Consider the following 18,029-nt stretch of genomic DNA (forward strand, 5'->3'; position numbering starts at 1 on the left):
GCTACATACCTGGATGACATTTTAAAATGCATAAGTTTTTCTCTTTATGAAATGATGACTGCAGACCTCACACTCTGGATATGAATAAATAAGGAATAAATAAAAGAATAGACTTTTACTTTACGGAAACCATCAAGCAAATTCATTCCACAAAGCTGGTGTTATAAGCTGTTCTACCTTATCATTAGGCCACATATATTAATCTTTGTGTTTGTCACTTTAGAACGTTTGGCCAACTGTGACCCAGACCAGATAAAATCAGTTACCGAAGATGAATGGATGAATGAGGTTTTGACCATGCTGGATTTCCACATTTCTCCTTTTCTGCCGCTCAGTACACATGATCTTAGTGTCAGTTTACTTTACTGTCATGTGCACCAAAGTACAGTGACATTCTTACTTGCATGTTCTTCCTCAATATTGAAAATTCAACTATTGTTTCCTTGTTGGAAATCCCTTTTTTAAACGAGTTGTTGGCAACATTCCAGGTCTGTACCTCTCTCTCACACACACTCTGTGTGTGTGAGTGTGTATGTGTGTGTGTGTGTATAGACACACACAACAACCTGTGCTCACCTGAACACCTGTACCCCTGCTCAATCATGCAATTATTCTACCCGCAGCACAATACATAAAAGAATGCAGATGCAGGTCAAGAACTTTGATTAATGTTCACATGAAACATCAAATTGGGGAAAAAATAAATGTGACCTCAGCGACTTTTGTTGGTGCCAGACTTGCTGGTTTGAGCATTTCAGAAATCGATGCTGGCCTGGGATTTTCACACACCTGGGCATAGGCTCACAAAAACTGGGACCCTGAAGATTGGATTCAGACTATACAATGTTTTTCCCCCAAATTAATCTTCAACTATCCAGGTTAGCCGAACCTGTATCCACTGTAGCTTTATGATTTATGTTTGCGTAACTTGAGGTAATGATAGATTTACAGCTTATTACAACTTTATCTATCATGTTCAGGTAATGTGGGACAGTGTCACACAATATTTTTTTCATACAACCAAAAGATAGTTTCACAAATATAGGGTTACAATAATAATTCAAGCACAGTATTGGTGACCAATATTTTTTTTCTTAAAGTTTCATATGAATACAGAGTGTACCTAATTTCATAATGTCTTTTACTTTGTATTTTCTCGCAATTTAGACGTATTTTCAGGCTTTTATTTTGACGGAAGTCTTTTTTTTTTCTAACCAGTTTCGTTTCCAGCCTGCCTTTGTCAGAAACGCACATGACTAATCACATGACTTCGCGGAGATAAAGTTAGCACAAGCAAGTCACGCGCCGCGTAAAGGAGAGCTAATCCAGGTGAGCTGGTAACACTTCACATATATGAGCTGTTAAATATATTCATTAACTGCATTTTGTATATTTTGTCTTTGTTAACAGGCTTAGGTTAACTCAGCTTAAGTAAATAAAAATGTACATAGTTGTTTTTTAGCACTGTAAACGGAAACAATAGTTTATGTAATGAGTTTGTAGTGTATAATGTTTTTATCGGGTTGGACTAAATTTGCGTTTGTTTGTTGGTTTGTTTATTTATTTTTTGAAGCCACATTGATTTTTCTCGGGATAGGAAGGTATTTCTAGTGTTTTGTAGTTCCTATCGAAAACATATCGTCATCATAGTTCACCAGGTCAAGGATTAAAGAGTCTAAATAAGTTTAAAGAAGTCTAAAAAGCCTTGTAGAGGAGGTTAGTAGAAAGTGTCGCCTCCTCTGCAGCAGCGGCTCGCGCCAGTAGATTTGGGTGCGGCACGACAGCATTAATAACGAACAAACCAAAGTCATTGGATAAGCTATTACACTTATGCTATAGGCTAATGTCTAGGAAATATTTAGAGTAACAGGTCCGTAATAGGTATTTGAGAGTCAAACCAAACACAGCAGGTCTTTTTGAGCGGTTTTTGACGGCCATTTCCTCAGATGCCGTTGTTTTGATACAGCAGGTGTGTTTTCCACAGTGGTGCTGATATTAACCAGGGTTGCCAGATTTCAGAAAAATGTTACAGCACCACCTGGGCGTGTGAAAGTAACACAAATATTTAAGCTGGTCTTGTAATTTTGTTAATATCCTAAATTTTATTGGTTGTTCAGACCTCAGATTTGGCCTTTTTTTATGATTTTTAGCTTCTGTGTTTATTAAAGTGGGGTGTGTAAGCCTTAAAATCACTCACGTCTGAAAATTTAGCATTTTTTGTTTTTTACCCCCCAATTTTAAGACCCCTTAAGAAAACAAAACACAAAAATCTGGCCTTGTGTAGTGAGGTCTAAGTATTTATAGTCTGATAGGAAAGAAAAAAAAAGTTTGTCTTTATATCTGCCAAATTTCAGGTGGCTGGGAATAATATTTATGGAGATATTAAATCCTAAACATTGCTTCCTAGATAAGGATTTTTTTTACTTAGAAAATATGAAAATTGAAAATTGAATCATGTGACTCACTATAAATGAGTCATGAGAAAAAGTGGCATGTAAAAATAAATGAAAAATGTAAATGTAAAAATAAACTGTGTGGGGGAAAAAAATCACACGTGAAAATAAATGAAATAATGGAAATAAATAAATCCTATGGAAAAAAATGAATTGAGAAAATAAATGAATAATGTGGAAATAATTGTGTGTGAGACAAAGATTGCATGTAAAATTAAATATATCCTGATGATGAAATGAATTGTGGAAATATAAATTTTTCACATGTGACTCAAATTTCATGTGTGAATAATATTTATGGAGATATTAAATCCTGAACATTGCTTCCTAGATAAGATGTATTATTTTCTAATTAGAAAATATTACATGTTTCAGGGGAGTGAAAAAAATGTGATGCTGTTAGAATTCAGCCAAAATACTTGAACAGAATGCTCATTTTGCATTTTGAGTATGTTTTATTTAAACATTTTTATATATAATGTAATAGTGTAAAAAAAAAAAAAAACACTATTGGGTTATTTTATGAGACTTCTTTATGCACACTGATCAGAATGAGGAAGTGTAATATGTACATGTTGTGTAATGTGTCACATGAACATTTAAAGGCAAGATGACTCAGCTAGCCTGCACTTACCATTTTTTTCTGGCCTGAATCCCGGTGTGAAATGGAGGCAATGATCTGGCTGGCAGAACACAGCCTCAATGCTTTATAAGACTATATCTCAGCAATGATCTGGACCAGAAACAACAGCTTACAGCTGGGGAAGCATTAGATTCGATCAGGCATCAAGCCATGTTTGGTGGTAAATGTTGTTGCTTAGTCATTCTGGCCAACAGCTCACTTGCCATTACTGACATATGTTCCTAAAGCTTCTCACATTTGGTTTGTCTGCTTTCTCGGGTATGGCTTCTTAGCGCTGTTGTGTGAATTGAGGCACAGCGTATCTATCTGCTTAACTGCAACCTAAACGGATCCCATTAACTTGACTACTTTCGTGCAATTAGTACTAGACAGTCAGGAGTTACATTCCAGAGGTGGTTACACACATTAAATGTGAGCTTCAAACTGTTTGTGTTTTAGAATGAGGTGCCTGTCTTTGCTGTACCTAGCATCAGCACTGGCTGTGTGCTGGGCTCGTCCACATCTACATCCGCTCTCTCATGAGATGGTCAACTATATCAACAAGTTTAACAGTACATGGACAGTAAGTGCTGCTACTCAAATGGTTTGCCTATGTAAAACGATGGTGGTGGTTCAGTAGTACAAGTAGATATTATGTTAAGACAAGATTAGCTAAGTTTACAGCCTGACAATTTGTAAAGGCAATCAATGCTTCAGAAAATCAATTTTCAACTTTGGACTGTGTCTGGTTTTCTCTATAGGCTGGACTTAATTTTGGCAATGTAGATTACAGCTATGTGAAGCAACTGTGTGGAACAAGGCTTAAGGGACCAAAACTCCCAGTCATGTGAGTATATTTTTATGAAAGGTCAACATGTACCCAAGAAATGAAACTTCATTAATCTGTCTTTGTAGACATCATGCCTGTGACAGCATCTAAATTATATAAGAATGATGCGTAGGTCAGTTTGGAGTTGCTGATACTGATAAAATAACGTCATGCTAATGAAGGAGGAAATACATTGTGGTTTAAAATTTTTTTTTGTCACACATTACTTTACCCTTGTGATGAATCACATGTCTGGTTTCCTCTTTTCACTTACATGAAAATTTAAGATAACTACTACCATTTAATGTCAGAAAGCTACAACATATCTAGTACTTTGTAGCACAGTGTTGTATCACAGTTCCACTGGCTTGGCATTTTTAGTTTTCTCTAATTTACACTAGGTATTCCCTGAAAAATGTGAAATTATTCCACATGGCTGATATTTTCACTGCTGATCTGCTGCAACTCAAACTGTTCCAATGTGTCTGTTCTTGCCAGCACAGAAGAGAGAAGCAAACAAACATTTTAAATCATATTCTAATTTTTACTAACGTTACACGTCACTGTAATGAGTTAGATTTAGTGTTGTAGCCTATTTAATTTTTTTTTGTTTTGTCTCTGAAAATGTTTGGAATTTTTTTTCTCTTTCATTAACAGTGGAGATGCACTGAAATTTTGGCCAACGGAAAACTTTTGGCCAAAAATGATCAAACTGAAGCTTTCAGGTGGCTGAAATTTCACTGCGTCCTCAGTGATGTGCACGAATGAGCAAAACATGCTCATTGTATAAGAACAATCTGTAGGTCAAATCTGTAGTTGCTGATGTTCAGGGAAAAAAATGAATGTCATGCAAGTGAAAGAGGAAACACTTTATGATGTGTTTTTTTGTCAGACATTACGTGACCCTTGTGATGAATCGCATGTCTTGATTCCTCTTTTAGTAAAATGATACTTTTACCTTTTGTTGTCAGAATGGAACAATAAATAAAGAATTAAAATATGCTTACAACAGAGTGTACAATCGAATGCTTTACGGGAATTATAATGTTACAGAAAATTAGAAAGCAGTGTTTATTTCATTTGCTTCTCGCATTGCTCAGTACAGACGCATTCAGACAGTTTGTGATGTGCAGTGCAAAGATAAGCAGTGAAAATGGGTATCACAATATCTTTTAATAACAATTTTAGTCTGGGATTTTTATTTTTTATTATTATTTTTTTTCTCACATAGCAATTACAAACTGATTGGAAGCAGCTGAACTGAAAGTTTCATACAGTTTTTTCTTAAAATTTGTCCCTTTTATATAACATAAAATTAGTTACACTTATATAATGTCTACATCATCAAACTCAGAAATAAACCTGTGAAAAACTAACACAACAGGTTTGCTGGCTGTTTGTTAGCAAACCTGTATATCATGATACATATTGTGTATTGTAGAAATATGTCATTTTGTCCACCCCTACTCTACTCGTTTTATATATTGTGTGTATGTATATATATATATATATATGTAATGGTTGAACCAATTGAAACAGAAATATACCATTTATTTTGTCCCATTTGTTTGCAGTAGGTCTCTATTTTAGATGAATATTTGAAATGGATAGTCAATAAATTTTGTCTGCTTCAAAGGGATAAGTGCCTCCATTTTCTGGTGTGTATGTAGGGTTCAGTATGCTGGAGACATCAAGCTTCCAGCAAATTTTGATCCCAGGGAGCAGTGGCCTAACTGCCCAACTCTAAAAGAAATCAGAGACCAGGGTTCATGTGGGTCATGCTGGGTATGTGCTTTATGCTTTTAAAAGGACTGAACCAATTTTCTTTGTTTTTTGTTGCTTTATATGATTACATATTAGAGATTTAGATTTTCCATGTCTGTCTGCATCTTGCAGATTGAGTAGTAACTTTCTGCCTAACTTGCAGGCTTTTGGAGCAGCTGAAGCAATCTCTGACAGAATCTGTATCCATAGTAATGGCAAAGTGAGTGTAGAGATCTCCTCTGAAGACCTGCTGACCTGTTGTTCTGACTGTGGGGAGGGGTGAGTGAGCAAACCTGTAAATCTACAAAACTTATTAGGAGTCCAAGCACCTTGCTGAATTATGACAGTGTGTTAAAAACATATTTACCTTGGAGACAAAACTGGGTTCATTTTATGCACTTCATGCAATTTGGGCAAACAGTACATTCCTTTATGGGGTGGGGTAAAAGTGTAGGTTGGACAATGCATTTTGATGCATTCCTGAAAGATCAGTGCAAGAAACTTAAGAATTGATTATTAAAAATACAATTCTCTACAGACTTTTTTTTCCCTTCCAATTCTGAATGAAAGAGAGGGAAAGATGTCATCAGAGAAGGCAAGTAGTAACATGTAGAACATTCGCAAGAAGTCAAACCAGCACAGTTTGCCGATGGACTTTGGCAACGTAACCGATAAGACAAATCACATCAGCAGTTTCCACCTGGCTCTAGTATTGGTGGGGGAAAAACTGTTATGGCTAACCAGAGAACCTTTGAACAGGCACCCAGCGTTGGTTACTATCAAAATTGGCACCAAACTATGATAAGGCAAAAAAGATAACCAATCGTTCACAACATTTATTGCGAAGGAATGGTGCCCTTAAAAATTGTAGAAAACAAAGGCTTTTGTTTCCTCTTACACACCTTGGAGCAAAGGTACAGTATCTCATCTCTGCAGTGTTAATTTCTCTGTACAGATTAATACATAAAATGCATTTTAATGGGCCAATATAAATTTGGCTAGTCGTCAGTATAACTGGGCCCAGAGCCCAAGTATCAGCTATGTGTGTGTGTGTGTGGGGGGGAAACACTACTCCACATTTAGCCACATTTATTCAAATTAGAATACAATGTCAGCTTTTCTGGTGTTGGGACCAATCCAAAGGCCTCAAAAAAAATCACAGGTTAGTTGAACACAGAAGGAGTTCTTTCTATAATTTTAATTACAAGAAATAATACTTTTTGGTTCTGTTACTAAATTACATAATAGACTTTAACTACTTCTGTCTCGGATATCTTTTGCGTAATTTCACAGATTGTTTCAACTATTTTAAAACTTCCTCAATAAATACAGTCATGGTCGTACATGTCACTATCATTGCTTTTGAGGTAATCCGTACAGGAAAACATTCTGCAGGTTTTTTTTCCCCTCTGGAATCAGTAACGTAATGTCAACAATTACACTATTTGGTTCTGCTGGTTCATTAGCAACTTCGCTGGACCCCACGAGAGGCCCATGTACTTTAAATTGATACTTACTTAAATACTTACATAAGTATAATGCTTCTTTTGATTTCTGAGACTTTGATATTCATATCAAGTCCTGTTTAGCTAAATATGTTGATGTCTGTTTAGTTTTTGACTATATAAAATTATATCCACCAAAATATCACCCTGTACCTGCTCTCTGCTCTTTACTATAAACATTTGAATGACTAATCTGTGACTTAGAGATCCAGTCACACCACCTTTTGTCAGCAAAATTTTGCAAGCAAACTTCCATTTATTTCAGTGAAACTTGCAGCAGTCAACAGTTTCATTTTGCAAACATGTTCCATTGCATATAAACTGTTGTACTAGCAAAACCGTGGCATTTAACTTTGAGGAGAGTTTAGGGGGAGGAACCCACACAAGCTGTTTTTGAAGCTGGTTTTACAGAATGAATTGATCACAGCCTGCTATTTTCCCCCCTCATGTTTTTTGAACTGAATTGAGAACATTCCTTAAAAACCTTGTCTTATCTGAAATATGCTATTAAAATGTTTGCTGTATATCCAGAATGGTGCAGTAGTATGAAGATAGAAACCTCTATTAAAGATATCTTCACCTCATAATCATGAATGGCTTACATCTACAGCATTTAGCAGATGACCAGAGATTAAGAATACCATCAAGTTAAAACCCTATTGGAGGGAGTCAGCAAAACATGAAAGAAAACACACAAGATGAGGGATTTTTTTTCTGACAAGTGTAAATGTGCTTCTTGAGAAATTCTAAAGCCTTTTTGGTTCCCGTATATCTATTGAGTACTACGTTAATGGGGTGTCAACTATTGAGACCCAAATATTAATTGTTTTTGCTCTATTTCCATTTCAGATGTAATGGTGGGTACCCTTCTGCTGCTTGGGAATTCTGGACTAATCAAGGTCTAGTGACAGGTGGACTGTATAACTCTCATATAGGTAAGCGCATACTCTTCCACATGGTTAAAATTTTAGTGGCATTTTGTTAAATGGATCTTTTGTGTTCTTTAGGCTGTCGGCCATACACTATTGAGCCCTGTGAGCACCACATAAATGGCAGTCGCCCTCCTTGCACAGGGGAGGGTGGAGACACTCCAAATTGCGAGGAAAAATGTGAACCTGGCTACAGTCTCTCTTACATGCAGGACAAGCACTTTGGTAAGTACCTACATCAATAGACCTGTTTGCCAGTGTGAACTGCATACAAGCTAAGGTCCTTTAACATATCCAAATACTTGATTGTAGTTAATTTCACCTTTGACAACATTCCACATTGCTTTGTGAATATTGAGGCAGATTATGGGCCTTTTATTGTTGCAGGAAAACAAGCCTACAGAGTTGCTTCTGATGAGAAGCAGATAATGCAAGAGCTCTACAGTAATGGCCCAGTGGAGGGAGCTTTCACTGTATATGAGGACTTTCTTTTGTACAAGTCTGGTGAGGCATGAATCCCATCTGAAATAAATTGTGTGTGTGTGAATAAATTATTTGATTGTCTGAAGCTAGAAGCTTGGTCAAGTGGTTTGGAATTGTATATTGGTTAGAATATACAATTCAGCGAAGTAGTGATAAATCCTGGGAACATGAGCAGCCTTTAGTTCAACTTCATCTGTTGATTTTAGAAGCTGATATCAGCACTGATTTACTGTTTGTATAGTAAGAAGTCACACTTATAAGCTCTTCAAGGTATGGTGTTCTTTCTGTTCCAAATTCTAGGTGTTTATAAGCACATTACTGGTGGTGTACTAGGAGGTCATGCTATCAAGATCCTAGGCTGGGGAGAGGAAAATGGAACCCCTTACTGGCTGGCTGCCAACTCGTGGAACACCGATTGGGGTGATAATGGTAAAACCAACTACTACAATTCTTAATGTAAACAAAATTATTTGTGAGGCTTGGGTGCAATTTAACAAAACGTTACATGTTCCGAAGAGTCAAATGTTATAGCAGGAGTGAAAATTGAGCCCCAAGAAAGATGATCTGAAATGTCCACTGTCCTGGCTCCTGGTATACAGCTAACTATAGTTACTGGTGCGTCTAAAGGCCTAGCTAATATTACAGAGTACTTTCAACATTGCTGGAGATGGGGACTCACTATCTTTGTCTGACTTTACACCCAGCTCTTCCCTCTCTGGTGTCTGGATGTGCACCTCTAATGCTCTTTTTTTTTTTTTTTTTTCTTGTCTTGCTAACTGTGTTGAGCACTAGCTTTATTCAACTTCTATTTAACTTGGGTTTATTCAACTTGAGGCAGGTTAAAAATGCAAAAGCTAGAAAGGAGTATAAAGAGAAGCGCAGCAAATTTCGGTAGTAGGAAAAGGTGTTTGTATGCCAAGAATCCCTCAGCAAAATAATTTGAAAGACTGCTACATATGATCGCTGTAGTACTCCACCAAGCAGGCCATTGTGGCAGTGTGGCCAGACGCTAAGGTACATGAAGTTAAGTTACATGACTGCTCACTTGTATTTTGCCAAAAGGCACTTCAAGGACTCTTCGCTTGTAATGAAAAGATTCTATGGTCTAATGAAACAAAGATTGAACTCTTTGGCCTGAATGGCAATCTGAATGAGGGAGGAAACCAGGAACCAGGAATATGGATCTTTTGCACAATTCTGAGAATCCTTCCTGTCCCTGCTGATGAAAACGATGAATGGATCAAACTAGCTCATAAGCACTTAGGACCTCAGATTAGGTTCACCTATTAATAAAAAATGACTCAAAATACAGCCAAGACAATGTGGAAGTGGCATTGAGTGGCCCAGCCAGAGCCCAGACTTGAACCCAAATGAATATATCTGGAGAGAGAGCTGAAAATACTAGTACAGGGACGCTCCCCATCTAATCTGACATCTTGAGAGGTTCTACAGAGAGGAATTGAAGAAAAACTCCAAATACAGAGGTGTTAAATCGGTAGCATCAGACCCAAAAAGAATTTAAGGCTGTAATCCCTGTCAAAGTGCTACAACCAATTACTGATTTTTACTTTAGAATAAGAGTGTAACAGAAAAAGAAAAAAAGTGAAGGACTGAACGTTTTCTAAATGTAATGCATCGCAGAAGGAGACAGCTGTACTGAGAGAAATTAGTAGGAAAACTGCACATATGCTCTATACTGTGATCATTTCAATTTTTTTCTAATGAGTGTTTTTTTTTTTCTTTCTTCAATGGTCCTATTTGTTGTATATTGTTTGTGTAATTGCTGAATGAAGAAAACACATAGAGGTTTACATATTCAGAATAATGGCAGTAAAATAATTCTCCAACACATTTCCTGGGCGGGCATTCAGTGATTTTGACACATTTTGTTTTGCATGTTCAGAACACCTGACGTGATTTCATAGTTTGATGATTAACTTGGGAGTTAAAGTAGGGGAACCATAATGAACTAAAATGCCCAGGATAGATTGTGAATCACAAAAAACCATAACATAAATCAGATTGATCAATTATATTGCTTTATGTATTACTGTTTCAGGTTATTTCAAGATCCTGAGAGGTGTGGACCACTGTGGCATAGAGTCTGAGATTGTGGCTGGTATCCCTAAGTAGTTCCTATACAGGTGGAAAAGAAGTTGAAAAATGAAAATCTGAATTCAGGACATTCAAATATGGCGTGTTAGAACTAAAAATTATTTTACAGTTCTTTTTTAAATTGGAGCATTTTATCATTTCTTCAAGATTACTTTTTAAAATTTTTTTAGATTTTTCAGTTTGCAGTTTATGGTGATTTTTTTTTTCTTTCTGTTTTGGATTAATAAATGGGCATTGTTTTGATTTTATAACCATGTATTTCTTTTTAATAAGTGATTCTGCAGAAGTTTCAAATAAAATATCACATCCTGTGTTTCTTAAACAAATTGTGACGTGATAGTTTTATGTATCCAGTTTGTTTTATATCTGTAAAAAGAACACAACTTCCTGCAAAAATCTACCAGTATGTTAATGGTTATGCAGCTTAAGATCATTTTGAATAATATTACTAGCTAATTTAATGGCTGCACAAGTGATAATGACATATCTTTTTGGCCTCTTAAGTACTGTTATTTGGGGAATTTAAAAAAAGGGAGGAAATAGAGGGAATGAAGAACTATCCTTGAAAAATTTCCTTTGATAAATTTGTATATCCTTATATAAATTTGTATGTGGCAGTGCAGTAAGATCATGTAGCTTCAGGTACAATAACTACACTAGCAGTTCCAGTCCAATGTATATTATCCAATGTATTTTATGCAAAATAAATAAATAAAACACTTTGATAATAATAAAGCTATGTAATTGGCAGTGAAATATTTTCATGCTTGACTCAACCTCAAGGCCTGCATGCATCCCTTTGTGCAGACTGCACATGGGGAATAGCAATAGAGTATGCTGTATCAAGCTAATGTTAGAGTGGGTCAATTATTACCTTGATTATTTAGCTAAAACTGTGCTTTTTTTTTTGTTTTAAAGCACCTAGATTGTTTTGCATGAAAACATTCAATCTCAGTATTTACTATGACTTGGCCAAAAGTATGTGGACCCCCATATATGCCCATTCCAGAACCATGGGCATTAACACAGAGTTGGTACCCCCTTTGCTGTTATAACAGCCTCCAGTCTTCTGGGGAGGCTTTCCATTTTTGGAACATGGCAAATTAGCAAAAAACAAACAACAACAAAATAAATAAATAAAACTATCTAACTCAGTTATATAATGTGTATATATACCAGGTTAATGTTAGCTAATTAGCGAAACATACTTCAACATGCTCTTTCTGATTAGATGGAGTCCATCAGGGAGGCAAAGAAGACACCTCATTTTATACGTCTTTGCAAGTCTGAGTCTTTTATTCCAGCATATTGAAATATGTTGCTGAGGAGTGCTCATCCACATACTCTACACTGCAGTCAGATGGCTTATCCATATTCAAAGGCACACAGATCGCTATAACTCTAACTTCATTGTATAGCATGAAGTTCATCATCGATGATGAATTGACATGTTTCCTGAGTTTACTTCTGCATTGATGAACTTGATTGTATGCTAAACTGAAATGATTGGATTCTAAACTGAGCCCATTCGATTGCTGTACTGCAGACAGTCACTGGCTGGATAAGAGCTGAAGCGATGTTTGAGATTTGTAACGAGTACTTTGAAGGTCTAAATAAAAATGTAAGGATGAAAAAGTAATTAAATACAATTAAGTATTGTCCACCTGTGCTTATTGGTGAACATATCTTCATGGCACAGAAGATAGTGAGGGTACATCAACAGCTTCAGGGTCTGAATTTGGGTTCTTGTCTGTTTTGCATTTTCATTTTATCGGTTTTATTTGTGTAATGCTTTTAAAAATAGACACTGGCCCTTTTTCATAAAAGCTGTACTCAGTCAAATCTGACTGTAAAATCAGCATTTTCAAATTACACCAACAGTTTGATCAAACTAACAATCTGAAATATTTTATTTGCCATTAAATAATTAAAATAAAAATCAATGATTATCAATATCAGTCTACAATGAGGGGAAATAAATACACAATATGACTTTTGACTTTGTTTATGCACATTAGTACATACATTTTTGTTCATATTTATCAGTACAAAGATATGTTTAAAAAATGAAACTCACGGGGGAAAATAGTATTCAGACACCACAGATTAACAACATTAGTACTTTGTTGCAAATCTGTGTGTATTCAATGACGGAGTTGGGATGGTAAGAAGTAATTAGGTTTTTGCAGCATTGTGGTTCAATTTTGGCCCATTCCTCTGGCAAATCTTTCTCAATTCCCCAAGGTTACAAGAGTCCCTCTAATGGACTTGCAATTTCAAAATAAATAAAATCAAGAGATTGGCTCGGCCATGCAAGCACCTTCACCATTATTGATTTATTTATTTTTTGGGAAACTGATCTTCAGCTATTTTGGGATTGTGGTCTTTGTGAAATGTCCATCTTCTCCCCAAATTTAGTTTCTTGGCCAGTGAGATTAAAGTCTCCTCTAATACACTATATGACCAAAAGTATGTGCACACCTGACCATCACTTCCATATGTGCTTGGTGAAAATCCCATTTAAGATTTAGTCCTGCCTTTGCTGTTATAATAACCTTTACGCTTCTGAGAAGGCTTTCCACTGTATTTTGGAACATGGCTGTGGGGATTTGCCCACTCAGCCACAAGAGCATTAGTGAGGTCAGGCACTGATGTTGGCCGAGGAGGTCTGGGGTGTAGCCAGCGTTCCAGTTAATCCCAGCTGTTCAGTGGGGTTGAGGTCATGGCTCTGTGTAGGCCACTCCAGTTCTTCCACTCCAACCTTGGAAAACTTTATGTCTTTATGGAGCTTGCTTGTGCACAGGGACATTGTGGACAGGGACATTGTGCTAGAACATACAAAGACAGTTGAAATAATTGTGTGCTTCCAACTTTGTGGCAACAGTTTGGGGAAGGCCCACATATGAGTGTGATGGTCAGGTGTCCAGGCTGTACTTGCATATGTACTGTATATCTATACTGTATATGTACTGTACTTTGGGCCATAGTGTATGTGGACATCTGACCATCACAGCCATATGTGCTTGTTGAATTTCCCAATGGAGTTGCTCTCTCCTTTGCTACTAAAACAGCCTCCACTTCTCTGAGAACACTTTCCACTAGATTTTGCACTCTAGGGATTTGTGCCCATTCAGCCACAGGAGCATTAGTATGGTCAGGCACTGATATCCGACAAGGAGGCCTGGTGCATAGTCTGCATTCCACTTCCTCCCAATTGTGTTGTGTGGTTGTGGTCAGGGCTCGGTGCAGGCTGCATTCTAGACAATTGCTTGCTTCCACATTTGTGGCAACAGTTTGCAGAAGGCCCACACTTGACTGTGATGGTAAGATGTCTACATACGTATGGTTATATAGTGTATGTCCTGGTACATCGCTCCAATCATGTTTCTGTCGATGACATAATACCCCAGTATTTGCAGAGAAGCAGCCCCATGTCATGATGGTCTCACTGTGTACTTCACTGTGGGTATGATGATCTTGGGATGATATGCACAACCCTTGTTAAAAAAAAAAGTTAACTTTAAAATTAAAATGTGTTTTAGATATTATTGCACCAGGGGAAAAAAACTAAAAAGAAACCCATAACTACAAAAATGCTGAGGAAATATTAACAGATAAACTATCTAAACAAGGACTGATGCAAAGCTGAATGGCAGTTGATGAAAGACAAACTAACTATTCACAATAAAGTTCTCAAAATCATTAACATTTTTAATAATATGGCACAAAGAAAAACAGAATTCTTTCTCTACATTTGATAAAATTAAAGTAAAAAAAAATCAACATAACCCACAAATTTTATTTTCAATTATTGATCACCTTTTAAATCCTAAACCAACCAGTGATTATCTCACTGAGTAAAACAGATTTGCATTAATTATTATTTAATGCAAAATTCACAAAGGGCAAACATTGAGAGCGCCAAAATTATGGAACAGGTTTTTCCTGGCTGTTCTTTGGAAACACTCTCAAAACAAGTTGAGACAAACAAGTTTTTAGCAGCTATACACCAATCTGTAATCTTCCATTTCTGAGTAAAATACTTGGAAAAGTAGTCTTCTCACAGCACAATGATTTCTTCGTTGAAAACAATATTCATGAAAAAATACAGTCTGGCTTCATATCAACTCACTGAAACAGCATTAGTGAAAGTAGTCAATGATCTGAGGTTAAATGCTAATGCAGATGATTTTTGATACTTTTTTTAAATGAGCTATTGCATTTGACACTAAAGATCAAAGAATGCTTCTTAAATGGCTTGAAAACTTGGCTGGAAATTCTGGGAGTGTACCATACTGCTCACAAAACAGCTTACTTGTAAACCCAAGGCTTGTTTTTTCAGTGACAGTTTTCCATGTTTTGTGCAACTGTTTACGTTTGTTCATTTTATTATTATTAAGTAATTAGAAAGTAACTTTTAAATGAGCCAGCCCTGCATTTTTACCATTATAACAGCTCCAGGTTGTATAAATCACATAAGAATGTTGTTTGCCTGTGTTTTAATTGTATGGATACACGTATACACAATGAAGTGAAACTCATTACTAGTGAAGTGTTACTGTGTTGTTCTTCAGTAGTTAATGATGATCTGGAACAGTATTGTAAAGTAAAATACATGGAAATCCATTACTAACGACGGGGGTGTTAATGTATTGTTCTTCAGTAGCTAATGATGTTTAATGACTTTCCTTTTTTTAGAAGGTCTAAATGTGTCCGCAAGCCATTCTGTTGCTTGTTGAACAGAAGACGGCTTGTGTAAAAATGATCTACATACACTTAGATGTAAAGATCTATGAGTTTAATCTATGAGATCTGGCATCAGCAAGCACAAAAGGTTTACATCCAAACCTGGTACACTTATTTATAGTAGGCATTAGAATACAGAAAGGCAATGCTCACTCCCACATCAGTTGCTACCTTTATATGCATGCCTAGCAAAATTTTCCACTCAAATCCAATAATTCTACAAAAATAACAAAACTAATTTTAGAGACATGCTTTTCGTGGAATAGTTGATGCATAGTTATGCCTGAGAGACAGGGTAAATAAACACCCAGAGAAATCTTCACGTCTCTTTAGTGCAAAATAGCACCAGTTGTAGATTATGGCCCCAATCCATTTATTGATACTAGCCCTAGCCATTGGAACACACAATGGCACTGCATTGCAGTACACCTTTATCGCATGCATGGAATGACTGGTAAAATTTTCACCCGAATCCAACAATTCTGTAAAACTACTGATACACTACTGATATTTCTAAACATGCTTTTTTATAGACTAGCTAAATATCACTGGTAAGCAAGAAAATCACATTGTCTAGCCAAATGTTTTAGCAAAATGCTGTGCTATTATATACTGTAGTTGTGCATATTACTGTCACCAAAGATCCTGACCACACAAATGTCAGACACCACTCCAATCACACTGTTTCTTAAAACAAAACAAAAAAAGACATTTTTCTTTACGGTGTCTTTATTTACTGTAAATGGAAATGACAAATACATGCTTTAATATTCTTGGTCATCACCTCATTAGAAGTCATTTGCTTTTGGGTACGTTAAATACACAAGTTATTCAGTTTCTAGTCCCAACAACAGAGCTTACTGTTGTCCATGTGTAGGTGCCAGAGATTCTCACTGCCTGGGAGTTTCTGCATATTTCTGCTACTGAAAAATTCATGTTTTTCTTTATATTCACTACTGCATTTTTCTGTCATTTTTTCACCTGCTGCTACATTTTTTTTCCAAATAATGCGTTTGTTTAAAGACTATTCTATTCAGACTTTCCGGATCTACCCAAAATCCTCCATCAGGAAGCAACTATAAACATAAATAACATCCTCAATATTTTGGCATGGCCAACATCGATGGTATTCAATGTCTTCAGTGCAGTTAGGTGCAGGAACTTTAGCTTTAGCATCATTGGTATAGTTTTTCAGATTAAAAGTGTAGAATTGTAGCCATTCTGACAGAGCATACAAGTGTGCATCCTGATTTAGATTGACTACTAAAATATCAGATCAGACAACTTAAACAGGTAAATTATACACTGGGGTACAAAAGTGTGAGACCAGATTTAAAACTGGAAATAAACAAAGTTTTAGAATTCTGAAAAATTTAATATTTAATATTTGTACAACAGTTAGTTCCGGTCCACTAATTTGATTGGCCGAGCTGCATTCCATGAGTGCTTATATTTATTATAACCGCACTGGAAAGTTTCACTTTTATCACTCTGACTGTGTGTTCACCACAAGAAATTCCACATCAGCAGACACGGACACGATACATTTTTCATGAATATAACTTTTGACTTAAAATATGAAAGCTCATCATATGAAGATAAAAATGAAGAAGGAAGTTAATTTCATTGGAAGCACCTTTAATGGGAATGTACAAATCAATATGAGCTAGCTAGCCAGGTAGCTGTCAAGCTATAAAGTGAGTGTAGCCCCTTCAAAAATAAACAAAACATTTGGCCATATTGTGTCCGAATTAAACAAGAGTAGACTAAAATGCTAAAGTTGCTTACCCAGGACAGATTCAATTTCTTCATAGAACGGGCAACGCTTAGTGTCAGTGTCTTCTGGTTGTGTTTCAAGCATTCGCAGTACTTTCACTTCAAGTAGTCAATACGCTCTTTACCCTTGATCCAGTCAAACATGGCGCAGACGGAAGGACAGAACTCACAAACTCTCGTCCAAACTGACTCCCATACTTTGTGATTACGAGTTGTAATTTTGTTGCTGGAACCTTAGTTCACCCCAAACTGAAATAAGAGCCAGTGCCAAACTGAAATAAGAGCCAGATTAGAAAAAAGCCATCTTTTTTCTAATCCTGTGCCTCTTCGACCAGTTGGACTCCAAGTTGTGAAAGAAGCGTAATCATATGACCACATAATGCAAACGTCTGGGATTTCTGGGGAAATACAACCCATCAGTACTTCCTGTGATAATTTTATTGCTGTCCGGCTGCAAGAGTTTTATCACCAAGGAGATGGAATCCAAATAGAGCTCATGATTCTACTTTTCGCTTAAGTTGTTGCTTCTAATGATTTTTTTTTTTTTAGTTAGAAAAGAATATAAAATAGAAGCATTTTTGCTAATGGTCTCAGGCATTTGGACCCCACTGTATACCTGATCTGTTATTTTACTAGACAATTATTTTTTAATGTCTGTCAGTGTGTTACTGAACAATAACGTATTGACAAACTATAACTGTTTTTTTTTTTTTTTTTTTTTTTTTAAGAGTAGTCTACTTCATAGAATAGTAGTCAAAAAAAAATAATTATATTCACAAATCTAAGCATTAACATTACCCTACAAAA

At 36.2% G+C, this 18,029-nt stretch overlaps 1 protein-coding gene across 1 annotated transcript; it reads left to right on the top strand.

The window, feature by feature from the left end:
* The first annotated feature begins 1,197 nt into the window (after positions 1-1,197).
* On the top strand, positions 1,198-11,026 carry ctsba (cathepsin Ba). The gene is made up of 10 exons (XM_026926430.3): positions 1,198-1,329; positions 3,535-3,658; positions 3,837-3,922; positions 5,575-5,689; positions 5,832-5,947; positions 8,023-8,108; positions 8,181-8,327; positions 8,490-8,606; positions 8,886-9,014; positions 10,645-11,026. The coding sequence occupies exons 2-10, from the start codon at positions 3,536-3,538 to the stop codon at positions 10,716-10,718; spliced, it is 993 nt and encodes a 330-aa protein (XP_026782231.3). The 5' UTR covers positions 1,198-1,329; position 3,535; the 3' UTR covers positions 10,719-11,026.
* Positions 11,027-18,029: the final 7,003 nt, after the last annotated feature.

The sequence above is a fragment of the Pangasianodon hypophthalmus genome, chromosome 10 (genome assembly GCF_027358585.1).
Source record: "Pangasianodon hypophthalmus isolate fPanHyp1 chromosome 10, fPanHyp1.pri, whole genome shotgun sequence".
NCBI lineage: Eukaryota > Metazoa > Chordata > Actinopteri > Siluriformes > Pangasiidae > Pangasianodon > Pangasianodon hypophthalmus.

What these genes read in the sequence shown, in the direction of transcription:
- ctsba (XM_026926430.3), top strand. Translation starts at nt 3,536, where the DNA reads ATGAGGTGCCTGTCTTTGCTGTACCTAGCATCAGCACTGGCTGTGTGC. An exon ending in AGTTTAACAGTACATGGACA is followed by an intron (nt 3,659 to 3,836) that starts GTAAGTGCTGCT and finishes TTTTCTCTATAG; the next exon opens with GCTGGACTTAATTTTGGCAA. An exon ending in GTTCATGTGGGTCATGCTGG is followed by an intron (nt 5,690 to 5,831) that starts GTATGTGCTTTA and finishes CCTAACTTGCAG; the next exon opens with GCTTTTGGAGCAGCTGAAGC.